The sequence below is a fragment of the Nuphar pumila genome, chromosome 10 (assembly GCF_984573655.1).
Source record: "Nuphar pumila chromosome 10, dmNupPumi1.hap1.1, whole genome shotgun sequence".
Taxonomy (NCBI): domain Eukaryota; kingdom Viridiplantae; phylum Streptophyta; class Magnoliopsida; order Nymphaeales; family Nymphaeaceae; genus Nuphar; species Nuphar pumila.
Window position 1 is genome coordinate 108,022,020 of NC_143258.1, and position 15,064 is coordinate 108,037,083.

Below are 15,064 nucleotides of genomic sequence, written 5' to 3' on the forward strand. Positions count from 1 at the left end.
ATGGAGACTCCCTCGTGGACTAGCTGGGGCTCCCTGTTAGCCACACTGGCATTCATGGTAGCCATTGCCAAGGACTATTTCCCCTACACCATCCGCAGCTACTTGATTAAGTCAGGGCAGAGGGCAGTGGAACTCTTCTATCCCTACATCGAGATCCGAATCGACGAGCTGAGCGGTGAGTTTTTCAGGTACAGCGAGGCCTATGGGTCGATCGAGACGTACCTCACCAACACGACGTCGAAACGAGCTCGAAAGCTCAAGGCAAGGATGGACAAAGACTCCCACAATCTGATCCTGAGCATGGACGAGCACGAGGTTATAACCGATGAGTTTCGCGGTTCGACTGTCTGGTGGACTTCCTGCAAGTCCGCCAAACACTCTCAAACCTTTTCTTTTTATCCTTCGCCGGATGAGAAGAGATTCTACGTCTTAACTTTCCACAAGCGCCACCGCGAACTCATCGTAGATTCATACATGCAACATGTCATCGAAGAGGCGAAGGCGATCAACATCCGAAACCGGCACCGGAAACTGTACACCAACAAGCCTAGCGTGGACAGGTATGAGTACAGGAAGAGGTTGTGGAGTCATGTCTCTTTTGAGCACCCTGCAACCTTTAAGACGCTAGCGATGGAGCCCGAGAAGAAAAACAAGATCATCAAAGATCTCGATTTCTTCAAGAACAACAAGGATTATTACACTCAGATAGGAAAAGCATGGAAACGAGGTTACCTGCTCTATGGTCCCCCTGGAACAGGTAAATCCACCATGATTGCAGCTATGGCTAATTATATGGATTATGATGTTTATGATTTGGAGCTTACTGCTGTCAAAGATAACACTGAGCTCAGGAAACTCTTGATAGAAACTAGCAGCAAATCAATCATAGTCATAGAAGATATAGATTGCTCTTTGGATCTAACCGGCATGCGAAAGAAGAAGAAAGAAAAGGGAGAGAAGGAAACAGAACAGAAGAATGATGTCCCTGGGGAACCTCCAGGAGGCAAAGATGAGAGCAAGGTAACACTTTCTGGGCTTCTCAACTTCATAGATGGACTGTGGTCTGCATGCGGTGATGAAAGACTGGTAGTGTTCACAACCAATCATATAGAAAAATTGGATCTTGCACTCATAAGGACTGGGAGAATGGATAAGCACATAGAGATGTCATATTGTAGCTTTGAAGGGTTCAAGGTCCTGGCTAGGAACTACTTGGGTCTGGACTCACACCCACTTTTTGAGGATGTGAGAGAGCTCTTTGAGGTGGGTCAAGTTCAAGTGACTCCTGCTGATGTTGCTGAAAAGCTGATGCCAACAACCATAGATGAGAAAGATGCAAAGACTCCTTGCCTTTTGAATTTGATCGAGTTTATGAACAAAGCTAAGGAGGACAAGCTGAAGAAGGATAAGAGTGGTGAAGGTGATTAAACAAGTGAGGTGGATGATGGTGCTTGTGTTAGTGAAGGTGATTCCAAAGAAGATGGTGATGACAAAGAGATTTAGATCAGCTTTTTTCTTTCGTTTTGTTCTTATGCCACCAATTTCATGATTAGTTTAGAACTAGTTCTTTATCTGCTTAAACTTTTTGTTATGGGTTTATATTATTGTAATAAAATGTTGAGTGAGGTGGTTTCCTTTGGCTATCCCAAAAAGTACTTGGTTCGGTTGTATTTTTTTCAATTGATGATGTCATGGGCGATACAGCAAGTTACGGGGGAGCATTATTGAGCATGCTAAGATGGCATGGCATATGGCATCATGCTAGGTCGTGCCCGGATGCAGAGGCACAAGTGAGTCGGGTAAACCTGATCTGAATCAAAGAATCAATCTAGAAACATGGTCACAAATATGGGCAAGGAAAAAAATCGCAATATTTTGAAAGAAGAGAGTTTTTCTCTTGTAAAAACAACAAATATCTTCATCCCCGCCTTCATCCCCGCACGGGGCGGGGCTGGGGTGGGTCGGGGGAAAGTGTAAGTCCATCCCCGCCTTCATCCCCGCCCGGGGATGAATTTTAACCTTCATCCCCGCCTCCATCCCCATTTCATGCCCTTCATCCCCGATCCAAACGGGGCGAGGCAGGGCGGGGGCCTGTTTTCCCCCGATCCACTGCCATCCCTAGTGAGAGCGAGAGAGAACTGGACATATTAGGCCCCATTTCTCGTTCTGCCCTATTCTGCCCTATTCTGCCCCATAGGTTTTAAGTGTTTTATGATAGATCTGAACCGTTAGATATATTTAGCATGCTCGATTTAGTGGCAATCGACTCTTGGATCATGTTTTTTTTATGAAAATTATATTTTTCTTAGCTGAGAAAAAACGGTACCTTTATAGCCATTGATTTTAGATCACCGAAAAATCCTATATACAAGTCAGATTCGGGCGATCCAAAAGCTGGCTCAAACTAAACAAACCTATACATCACATCTACAACGTTAGACGTGAGAAAAAATACTTGAAACTATGATTTTTGAGGGAACCTAACAAGACCTAAAGAAAAAGGGGCCTAAGGAACTCATTACTCGTGTGTGAGTATATATATACACACAAAAAAAAACTTGTATCATTTAACAGGTTTCCGTGGAATAAGGCTCGGATGCACAAACTCCCACCGTGCATCCAAAAAAAACCCAAAAAAAGGTTTTCATCACAAAAGCACAAAAGCGTTTACTTTTCAAGCACAAAAGCGTCTGATTTGCATCAGACTTTTTTTATGTTTGATGATACAGGCATCTCTCTCTCTCTCTCTCTCTCTCTCTCTCTCTATATATATATATATATATATATATATATATATATATATATACTAAGAACAAAAAACGCAAATAAATATAAAAACTAGGCAAAAATTGACTTTATAACATTAAGATCTTGTTAACAAGATGACATTCCCAAATAGGCTACATTTTCTACATATCACGTTTTTAATATGCTATCATCCTTTACAAATATTGCGAAAATTTTGTGATATTTTGAAAATTTCAGGATATTTGTGACTATGAATGGAAACGACATAATCAAATCTCAATAAGACTCATGGTTGCAAGTCCAAAATTTAAACCTATGTATTCAGCTCCAGGATATGAAAAGTCCGGTACCAATTTATACCTGATCAAGTTGGTTCTTCATAACATGTACCTAGATTTTTTTTCCATGGACGGGAAACCACCTTTGGAGCCAGAGACCTGGTTGTGCTGGCTAGGCCTGCCGTACTTACAGTCATTGTCCCAACAATGTAAACCCGTGTCACACCTCTTACCCTTAGTCGCCAAACTTCAGCAGAGCATGGGCTTATCCGTATCCCTCATTAATGCAAGGGGCTGATGCTCATGGGAATGGAACCTGGATGACCCGTCTAGTGACCAACGCCCCTTCTACTGCACCAAACCACTTGGGCTTAGTATATGCCTAGATTGATTTCAACACAAATTCAAATGCAACTTTGCCCTCGTGTTTCTCGATCTGATATACATGTTGGAAAAACTTTCAAAATTAACTCCTTTTCACATGATGGAAAAGTACAAATCACTTACTCTGTAAAGTTTTGGTTCATTTATTGTTTCCCTCAAAAATGTCTTTGAAAAATGTTTAGTGGGGAGAAATTTTTAGGGGTTTAAATAATCTTTTTTCCATTTAAAATTAAAAATTCATGTGTTTTAGGGTGACTTGTTGTTTGTCATTGTTGCACGCTTGCAAGGGCACTTGAGGCAAAATATGGTGCACTTTGCATGTTCGATGCTGCACGATGAGCATTCAAAGGCACCTAGATCTGTTTTTATCAAACCAAGCCTACCTGGACTTTTTTTACCGAGCCAAGTTTGACTTGCGGTTTATATGCGCCAGTTGGTATGTTTGAGAACATTTAAAGTTGTTTATGAGCCTTGGTGGCTGTTGGATGATTTTGGAGGCCCTTGACGGCTCAAAGGTGAGTGACCATTCAAAGTCATTTTCATCTAAATTTTAGAATATTGAATTTATAGCCATTTAAATTCATTTATCACCCAAAAACCATTTAATCTTTCTAAGTCTATAAAAACTCTTCATTCTTGTCTTGTTGATCATTAGATTTTTCTAATTCTTCTTTTGCTCTTTTTGGGCTTGCATGTTGGTGTGTGGGAAAGGTCACCAAGTCTCACAAAGAAGTGACTCTCTTGAGGTCCAAACCTAGTTGTATCTTGAGGACTCAGTCATACAATTCCCTATTTGCATCTTTAGAAATCCCGTAGTAGGGTGATTGAAGTTCTAAATATAACAATCTTAAGAATGTGCCTCTAGAGTTGGGATCTCAAATTTTCAAAATCATGTTTTTGGCAATCGTGTTCCAACAATATGCATATATAACCAAGACAACCTAAATTGATTGATACAAATGGAGAAAAAATCAAATGCAGACATAAATCCTACATGAATATAAACATGTTTCTTTTTTAAATAATAAGAAACATTATTTATTTTCTTAATTTAGATTAGCAAGTTAGGGTAGGCAGACCCCTACCAGTTTACATGATCATTGACATAAACCATAATTTGTTGCATTCTAGGTGGGCCTAGGTTAGGTTTGGGGTTTTGGTAGGCTCTATTAGGTCTAAGTTTAGTCAAAGTCAAAATCGGATAAGCAAGGTAGGTTCGTTCTGAAAGGTTTTGGTAGAAAAATTGATACGCCCAAATGGTATGGAGAAAAAAAATCAAACTTAGAGAGAATATTGCAAACACCTTAGAGAAGGTACAAACTAATTTTTAGGGTCATATGAAACAGGAACAGGTCGATACAATTTCTGGAATGTGATGGACAGACAGGACAGAACAGGGTCAGACTCGATTTAGGGACAGACATCTCGTAACTGAAATATGATACAATTTTGATTTTTCGAGGGTAAAAACTAGATATCCTAAGGAAGCTTGGCTCCAAATTTTAGACACAGGGATTCACAGTTTGGGTTGGGCAATTTTTTAAAAGTATGAAAGTATGAACCTTGATGAATCATTCTAAGTGTCTACAATCATCGGTAGATTACCCCCATCTTGGAAAGATTATAGAAATGAATTGAAATATAAGAATAAAAAGTTTACCTTAGAACAACTTCTTCAACATCTTAGAATTGAGGAAGAAGCTAAATATTGAGATAAGAAATATGAAAAGAAGTACGTGCTAAGATAAATATGGTTGAACGAAAACCAAAATTCAATCCCAAACTTAGGAACAAGAACAAGAAATCAAATTTCATTGTTAAAAAAAACAATAATATTTTTTGCTATACTTGTGGAAAACTAAGTCACTATATGAGAGAATGTTGATACAGGAGAAAATTTCAAGGCAATAAAGCTAGTAAACCCAATGATGATCTGTTGGTTATAGTTAGTGAGATATTTATGATTAATTGAGATAAATGGCGGTATGTTGATTCTGGATCAACGATCAATTCATGCAAATATAGAAATATGTTCAAAACATACGAAATCATGGGAGAAGAATATATGATTTATATGGATGATAAACATGAAGCTATGGTTCATAGAAAGAGAGTGTGAAACTTCATTTCATCTTTAGAAAATGCTTAACCTTCAAAATGTATATCATGTACCTACCGTCATGAAAAATATTGTATCTGCCTATTTGCTTACAACTCATGGTTTCAAAGTTATATTGAAATTTGACAGTATTATATTATCGAAGAACCACAAGTTTGTAGGCAAAAGTTATGTCACCAATGAGTTGTTCAAACTCACTTTGAGTAAGAAAGTTGATTCTTCTTCTATTTATATGCTTGACTTATATGATTTATAGCATGTTAGATTATGATATGTTAATTATAAGTCTTTTGAGAAGCATGGGTAACTTATGACTTATTCTAAAATGCAAATATGAACATTTAAAAAATTGATGTCTAAATTATTAGATTTAATATACGGTCATGTATGTGATTTAAAAAATACTCCAACTCGTCGGGGTAACAATTATTTTATAACTTTTATTGATTATTTTACAAAATATGCTTATGAAAACAAAAGATGAATTATTTGAAAATTTTTAGATTTTTAAAGTTGAGGCTGAAATCTTTCATAATTGCAAAATAAAGTCTTTTAAATCTGATAGAGGTGGTGAATATCTTTCAAATGAGTATTGAATTTTATAAAAATTATTGAATACATAGACAAAATACTGGTTATGAAAAGAAAGTTTGCAAACACTTAAAGTCATTGCATGGCTTAAAACAATCACTTCAACGATGATATGAGAATTTTGATTAAGTAATTATTTTATATGATTTTAGAATTCATGACTTTGATAAATGCATATATAGCAAAGTAGAAAATAGTTGTGTTATAGTTATTTGTCTCTATGTGGATGATATGTTAATCATGAGTAATAATATAGAATATATAAATAATACCAAAAGTCTTCTTTCTTCTAAATTTGACATGAAAGACATGCGATTAGCTTATGTTATATTTTGTATTAAACTAATTAGACATAAAAATGGTTATGCATTAACTTAATCCCACTATATTGAGAAAATATTAAGAAAATATAATTATTATGATTGTAAGCCCATTGCTACTTCGAATGATCCTAGTGTTAAGCTATTGATGAACACTAAAAGAAGTTTATCTCAATTGGAGTATGCAAGTGTTATTCGCAGTCTCATGTATGCTATGAATGAAACTAGACCATACATAGCTTTCAGAATAAACAAATTAAGCCAATATACTAGTAATCTAGGATAAGGACATTATGATGCAATATATCGAGTCCTGAAGTACCTGAGAGGAACTCTAGTATATAGAATATTCTATGCGAGAGGACTTATTATACTTGAAGGGTAAAGTGATGCAAACTGAAATTCTGATTTCAATGAGTCATTATCCATAAGTAGTTGAACATTTACCCTTGAATCTGGAGTAATTGCTTAAAGATTTAAGAAGCAAACTGTGATAACTCATTCTATAATGGAAGCAGAGTTAATAACACTAGTATCAGCTAGTATGAAAGCTGAGTGGCTAAAGAATCTCTTAACGAAAATACCATTAGGAGACAAGTCAGTACCTCTGATAGTTATACGTTACGATAGTCAAGCAACTACATACAAAGCGAAAAGTAATATTTATGGTAGAAAATCTAGACATATCAGTCTAAAGCACAATTATGTGAATAGTTTACTCAAGCAAGAAGTAATCTCAATTGAATATGTAAAATCTTGTCAAAACTTAGTGGATCTGTTGATAAAGGAACTTTCTCGAGATATCATCTTTAAGATGTCAAGGAGAATGAGATTAAAGTCTATAAAAACAATCACCATTGACAAAAACCCAATCGCATGACAAGGATCAAGCCATGTCGAGTAGTTCAATGGGAAGGACAAATCTCTGAGTGATTGGATTGAGCACTTAATAATTTTTTTATTCCTAATGTCAAGTGCTCGAAACATGTGTATGGAAGTTGAGTTCGAATTGAACTCTTAATAAGATCTATAAACCTTATGGTTGAAGTGTTTCAAACAGATTTACAACCTTGATGGACTTACCTTTATGAGTGTGAAGGTGGAGGTCACCTTATATGAGACTGAGACTTTGTCTCTAGAGTGCTCATAAAATTGGGACACAACTTAGGACTTTTAGTGTGTGGCTTCTATATATTGGTAGACACATTATGACCACCTGTATTGAAAGTATGTGTTATGGTGTTTGGAAGGTTTATTAGGATTCTCAATTTAAAGTTAATACTATTGAGGTCCAGACTGACTAAGTAACACTAACGTCGGTATTTAAACCCAAAAGGTAACTTCACTTATGCACTGAATCTTCATAAACAGCCTTTGTAGTACTCTTCTATAGTGTTGATCCATGTGAATGATTGTTGAAATTTGGCTCAAAATTATCCCTAAGTTTTCTCATAGTTTTTCTTATTTTTTTAAGTTTGTAAGATATATGATTCTCTACAAAGGTTTAGTCTCACATTAAAGGTTTTTAAGAAAACTCTTGTCCTTATATAGAGGGGTGGTGCTTTAAAAGGCACGGCCCTCAAGGGTATTAGATCTTGGGCTTGTGCATATATATCTTTATTCTTGGATCTTGGATCTTAATCTTGGATCTTGACATTAACTTTGATTTTGATCTTGACTCTTAGCCCTTAGCCCTTAGCCCTTTACCCTTGACCCTTAACCTTTGACCTTTGACGTGCATTTAGATTTGGATCTTGGATCTTGGGCTTGGGTTTAGATTTGGGTTTGGGTTCGCTATTAATTTTGACCCTTGATGCTTAACCTTTGTCTTTGATTTGGATTTGGATTTAGACTTTTAACTTGGGCTTGGGTTGGGGTTGGGGTTTGGGTTAGGGTTTGGGTTGGGGTTGGGGTTGGGGTTTGGTCTAGGCAATATTGAGTCATGCGAGTTTTGATAAGGACTTGGTCCAGGAGTTCTTGGGTTGCATAAGGACGTGTGTTAGAGTCTGATATAGGTTCTAAGGTTGAAGGATATTATGTTGCATCGTGGAAGAGGTTGATGAGCTGAAATGGGCCAAACTATGTGTTTTGTAATGACCCCAAACTGACACTCAAAATTTTGTAAAATTTTTTTTAATGAATAAATAATTTTAAAATATTGCAAAAGATATCCTACAAACCTGGGGCATATTACGAATTTAATATACACAATCCAACAATCATTTCAAACATATAAAATAAAGCAAACCATGAATTTAAATTTAATTTAATTTAATTAAATAATTCTCATTTAGGGTTCACATGTTTCCTCAAAACAAAAACTCTCCAAAACAGTCAGAACTTGGGCCACCACATCATAACCCTCGCTCCCTCCATGTCTGTGCCTCAGTACCTGAAAAAAGATTTTTAAAAATAAGGTAAAAACAAAATTCTCGTATGACACCCTCTCAAAATCCAACAGTAAGAAAATTAATATACATCAAATCAAACATAAGTTTAAGAGAGCTCTACAAACATCACACATTTAGAACAAACTTGCAATATAAGTAGTTCAAATAAAACAACCAACAATCTCATGCTAAATTAAACACTTAGGGATGCATGAATAAATGCAACATGCGTTAATAATTTTTTAAGTTCAATTATTAGTATTGTTTTTGCAAGCATGTCCCTAATTAATGTAAATAATTTACTTCTCACTTTCTTAAAACTCGTGGATACTAAAAAATGAGCTAAATTTTTTAGGTTCAAGACAGTTCTTAGCGGTAGCTTTACACACAATTTATATTTTATTTATTAGGTTCTACACATGTTCCTTGACCGACATCAAGAATCATCACTATCAATCGAAATATTATGAATCATCACCTAAAGTCGAAATGACAAGAAAATTAACATCTATTGACATCGCTTTCTCAGTATACCAATAACTGCAGTTGAGTCTAACAACAGCATCTGTGGCAAAAGTTTTCTACAACTGTGGCTGGAAACACAAACTACACATCGGATTCTTGGGAAAAACAAATGCACATGGTGTTTAGTATCCTCACGGTCCCCCCATTGCCACCATTCGAGATTCTCACCCTTTCAGAGGGCCACCAAGGAAGAAACTTATTATATTGTTTGGTCTCTTTTACCACTTTTATTCAATTAAGGGCTTTTTATACAAGAACAGGTATGCAAATCATCATGCAATAGCAGATTTGGGCCATTGCTTTACAAATTCAACAGTATAATTAATTTTGCAATGTATTTTATAATTTATCACTACACGAGCAACACATGCTCCTGGCCTCAAAAGTCCCATCAGTGGTTCACAGACAACCACTACGTAAATTATACAATATCAACAATCATACATTGACTAATATAATATAATGATCATAGTTCACAAGACATGATACCAAAGCATATTCATGGCTAGTGAACATATGCAAACTTTATAAAGCATGATCAGATCATATTGACCTAGAATCCAAACATTTTGAGACCGATCAAATTCAACACTCATTTGGTTCATATTCAATTAACTATCCCTAACCGGCTAAATTTTTTAGTTCCAAAAGAAATCAGATTTTTGGAATATCATAAAGAAAAATTCAATTTTTCAAACAACCTTTCAAATCTGATTTCTTATAATCCATTTAACAAAACACTTTGCTGAAATTTAAGAAGGTCGGTCTCCATACACAAAACTATAATCAGATTTCCAAAGCATGACAATCAAAACACTGAAATCAGATTTGCAACATAGTAAATCACATAATTGAATTGTGTATGCAACCAAGACTAAAACAGAAAATTATATATGGCACGCATAACCAAATTTCTCAGAATTCACTGACCACGACACTTAAAACATATATATATATATATATTAGCCCGTACATATATACATCAATATGGAATACTCATACATTTCATTGTGCACAAGCAACAATGATTTTTTTTGTATAAGTGTAGGCATGTATTATGTTGAATATATGTACCTACAATCATTACCCTGAATCTGTACCAACATATGTATATCTTGATCAGGATATATATGTCATTATACATACATATATATATATATATATATATATATATATATATATATATATATATATATATATATATATACTCTGACTGATACAAGAATCTGTCTTGAACTTGTTGGTTCAAGAATCTATCCTGAATATGTCAGTTCAAGAATCTGTCTCAAATCTGACAGTCCAAGAATCTGAAATAAATAAAAAATCAGTTAGCTCAGTCTTATGTAACACAAAATTGAGTATAATATAACCTTTCATAATCTTACAATATCCACCAAGAAAAAAAACCAAATCCTATCATGATGCTATACTAAAATCTATATATATTCATGTATGAAAGGTAACCACCAATGCACTGGGAAAAAGAAAATCAGAATATGTAAAACTCTGAGAATATAGAAAAAAAAATATCTGGATATGTGTGACCCTGAGCATGGAAAGACAACATGTTCAAGATTCTGTACAAAGTCAAACTGACTCATACTAATCAACATGGTGAATGCAAGAAAATTTATTTTCTTGACTTGACGCTATGGTCTGAATCATGCACAAATCAGTTTATAAAAAAACATGACAGCACATGAAATCTATATCGAGGTACACGATCCAATGAAAATCATACGCAAACCCATATTAAATCACTGATTAAACCCCAAACAGTTGTAAATTTAGAACCCATATTTTTAATAGGTTCAAGAAATACACAGTCTAACATATTTATATATGTATATGTTCAAGGGAACGCAGTCTAACGTATATCTTAAACAAATCAAGCAGTGCACATATCCTAAACAGATCGAACAAAGTATCTAATAGTCAATACAATGCCTCATGAATCTGTTATTCTTTTTCACAAATAAGACTGGTACACCCCAAGGTGACACACTCATTCTAATAAATCCCTTGCCAAAAAGTTCCTGCAATTACTTCTTTAACTCCACGAGCTCAGCAGGTGCCATACGATACAGCGCTTATGACACCGGTGTCATTCCAAACATCAATTTGTTCAAAAACTTGATCTCACAGAGAGGCAATAAACCTGGTAAGTTCTCTAAAAAACATCAGAAAACTCATAAACCATGTTGGCTATCCGCAGACACACTAGCCAAGAATATCGCACACCTCTTCTTATGGTACTTAGAGATCTCCATCGATGATACGATCTTTACCTTGCCAACCAGCCTAGTCGCCTGAAAAAACAACGCTGAAATATTGTGTCGCTCTAAGCACACCTTCTTGCCTCGACAATAAAGAGTCGTGTTATGTCCAAATAGCCAATTCATGCCCAAACTGACATCATAGAATGCCATCTCGAGTAAGTAGATAAGTCATCTCAGAGTGGGGTCACTTTCCAAATTTGAAATTAATTTTGAGAATCATAGAGGTAGAATGGTCTTTTTAGAAAATTTCTGGACGAAACGAGTTATTTTTTGCAGTTTTTGAAATGAGCTCAGAATTTGAAGTTCAATACCCCGTTGTGAAGCAAATCCAGTTTAGAATTTAAAATTTTGAATTTGAAAGAAAACCAGATTATTTTTCTCGAGAAAATATTTCCAAATTTAGAATCTTGGGGGTAAAATTTCAATTTTAGAAATCCAGGGTTTGAAATTGATTTTTGAAAACTTTTAAAATGCAATCTTGACTGGAATTTATAAAACTGGAGTTCTGGATCTCGAAAATGAAATGAAATGAAATGTTATGAAATGTTGAGAAATGATATGAAATGATGAGAAATGGTATGAAATGCCATGCGAAATGTTAACCCTGAATGAAGAAATTTGGATATCAAACTTTAATTGACACTTGTACGTGTTCAAAAAGTGTTAAAATTGATAAAATTTGTGAAATGATTCAATAAATGGTTTTTGGGCTCTACCGGACTAGAGTGACACTGAAAATTGGGGTTTGAACTGATTTGAACTAAAATGAACTAGATTGAGCCGGGTTTTAGGGTTTTAAAACTCAAGTGAACTGACATGACACTGACTCAACTGAACTCATAGACTGAATTATCGAGAAAAGCTGCCATTTTTAGAGAAATGGTACAAAATGGTCACTGAAGTGAAGTGAATTACGATCCATAACTGGGTTTCAGCTGGAACAAAGATTAGTAACACTGAGATGAACTAAAACTGAAGCTTGAACACTAGCTCAATTGACTGGACTCATCTCAATTTCAGCTAAATGAGCTGAAATGGGCTACTAGACACTTGGAAGTGGTTTTGAACTGAAACTGAATCACTTGAACTCCTAATGAACTTAAACTAGACTCAGAGGAATAGGATTGACTGTGAATGACTGACTCTGAGACAATTGGCTTAGATTTGAATGAGATATGAGCTTATTTCTGAAGAAATTATCTCATTTTGACAGGAATGCTCAGAAATGAAAATGATCTGTTCATCATGAGCTCAGGTGAGCCAGAAATGACTAACATTTTTAACTGTTCTGAATCAACCAATGAGCTTGGTTGACTCCAAATGACTGGGGTTCGGGATGACCTAGGGGTAAAATGGTAATTTTCCTAATGAAAGTGGGTAAAATGGTAACTTTCTGACATAAACTTAGGTTTTGACTCCTACACTGACCTAACAGGGTTGGCACTGCACGAGGGGGATTGTCTGAGAATGGATGAGGAAAATTTGGGGTGTTTACAACCACCAGTTTTTTGGGAGTTATTTTCATGATGGAATATGAAAAGGTGTGTTAGGCTTTTGATATTTGTGTTTCTAGGATCTGGTTTGTTCTTTCTCTTCTGTATTTGCTTTAATTATCAGTTTAGCATTCAGTAGTGTAGTATGACATAGGCAACGCCCAACCACAGCCTGACCGTCATGGGTGGGCTGATCACGATCCATCTAGTGTAGTGTTTGTTGTTATTTGGCTCAAAATTATGTCTACCTAGAACCAATGTCTTTGGAAAAAATAACCCTTTTTGTTGTTGTTTGATAAAAGATTTTAGAGGGAAAAGCCTACTTTATAAAAATGTTTAGTCTCGTGATGATCATAACTCCATGAGTTTAAAAAGAGGAGAGTTGCCTCAGAGGGCAAGGCCCGCAAGGGACATTAGGGGCATTAGATAGTGGGCTTGTCAAATGAATATTAAATATTTTGATTTGGATTTGCTTGGCCTTGTTCTCGGATTCGATCAGGTCTGGTTCGATCTTTGACCTATGTTTTTGGACAAATTTTGTACCTCGTTGAAAAGATTGTTGCTTGACCATGGCAATGTCCTTTTTGACTTGCGAATTTCCTTTGTAACTTGTGAATTTCCATTGTTACTTTTGGTTTGCCTTAACGTGTCAACACGTGGTACTCATGTTTGATCAGCGGCCGCTCTTTATGGGACGCTACAAGGTTCTAAACTTACTTTGGTTTTCTCCTTCTTCTCCCTCACCCTAAAGTTGTTCAGGGTAACTGTGTTGTGGTGACTAGCCTACGCAGTGCTAGGGGTGGTTAATATTACAAGAAAGGTGAGACTTGGTTGTATCCCAGAAGCTAAGTTGTGAACAACCTTACTCCACCCAGTATCAAACCTGGTGGGGCAACTATCGCTTTTAAAAAAGCGCTTTGTTGCGCGCCTCCAAGTATTGGTCACGTGATCAAGACAGAAGGTCCCAAATCTCCAACAGTGTAACAGTTGCAGAGTGATAGGATGCAACGCCCTTCCCTCTTTTTCATTCTCCTTCTCTGGTTAATAATCTTTTGTTTCTTGTTTCTAGGTGATATATTTTGGTGATCATTTATTCAGTGATTTGAGAGGACCATCAAAGGCTGGTTGGCGTAATGCGGCTATCATCAACGAGATAGAAGTATGCATCTCCTTCTTCATGCTTTGTTTTTATAGGTTTAGGTTTGCAGAGTACTCGTTAGCGTGAGCAAGTAAATATATATTTGCATAAGCATCTAATACAATTGTTGTTTATCAGTTCTTACTCTATCTTGTGTGTAACCCTATGCGCTTTGTGAAACATTCTCCTCTACCAATTGCAACATATGTGAACTTTGTCAATCCTACTAAAGCGAATGCAGATTCTTTTCATTCAAATTTGCATCTAACTCAAGCTTTTCCAGTTTGTCTGCTGATTTTTGTCACTGATGCTAACTGATCATAAATGCCTATTGTTCTAATGGAGAGAAGATCCTATATCAGCTTTTCAGGAAATTTCTAAACAAATAATATATGATAGATGGACAAAGTATTAGATCACCTTCATAAAGTAATATGCATTATAAACTTCTTTCTCAATTATAATTGCATAAGAGGGACTTATCTAAGAACACACAAGACTGAAATATTGTTGTTGATCACCTATTGGATGATCTAAGCTAATGTAAAGCATAGCAATAGTGCTACAAACAAACTCTTATTTATATGATTGCAAGCCACTTCAATATGCTCTGATCTACATATTCTTCTCGACATCCATAACATTTATTGGTAGACACATTTTTAACACAAAATTCTTGGAAAAGTTTATCTTTAAGGGGGCGTTTGGATTCACCCACTGATTCGTATAAATAGGATAAGTAGGGATATTGTGTTATGGTGCATAATGCAGTGCCACAAGTTATCCTAGGTTTGAGGAT

The 15,064-nt window shown here is 35.7% G+C and overlaps 1 protein-coding gene across 1 annotated transcript; it reads left to right on the plus strand.

Annotated features, from left to right (window-relative positions):
- LOC149827836 (AAA-ATPase ASD, mitochondrial-like) lies at positions 1 to 1,632 on the plus strand. The gene has a single exon (XM_090018581.1). The coding sequence runs from the start codon at positions 1 to 3 to the stop codon at positions 1,426 to 1,428; it is 1,428 nt and encodes a 475-aa protein (XP_089874707.1). The 3' UTR covers positions 1,429 to 1,632.
- The last annotated feature ends 13,432 nt before the right edge of the window (positions 1,633 to 15,064 follow it).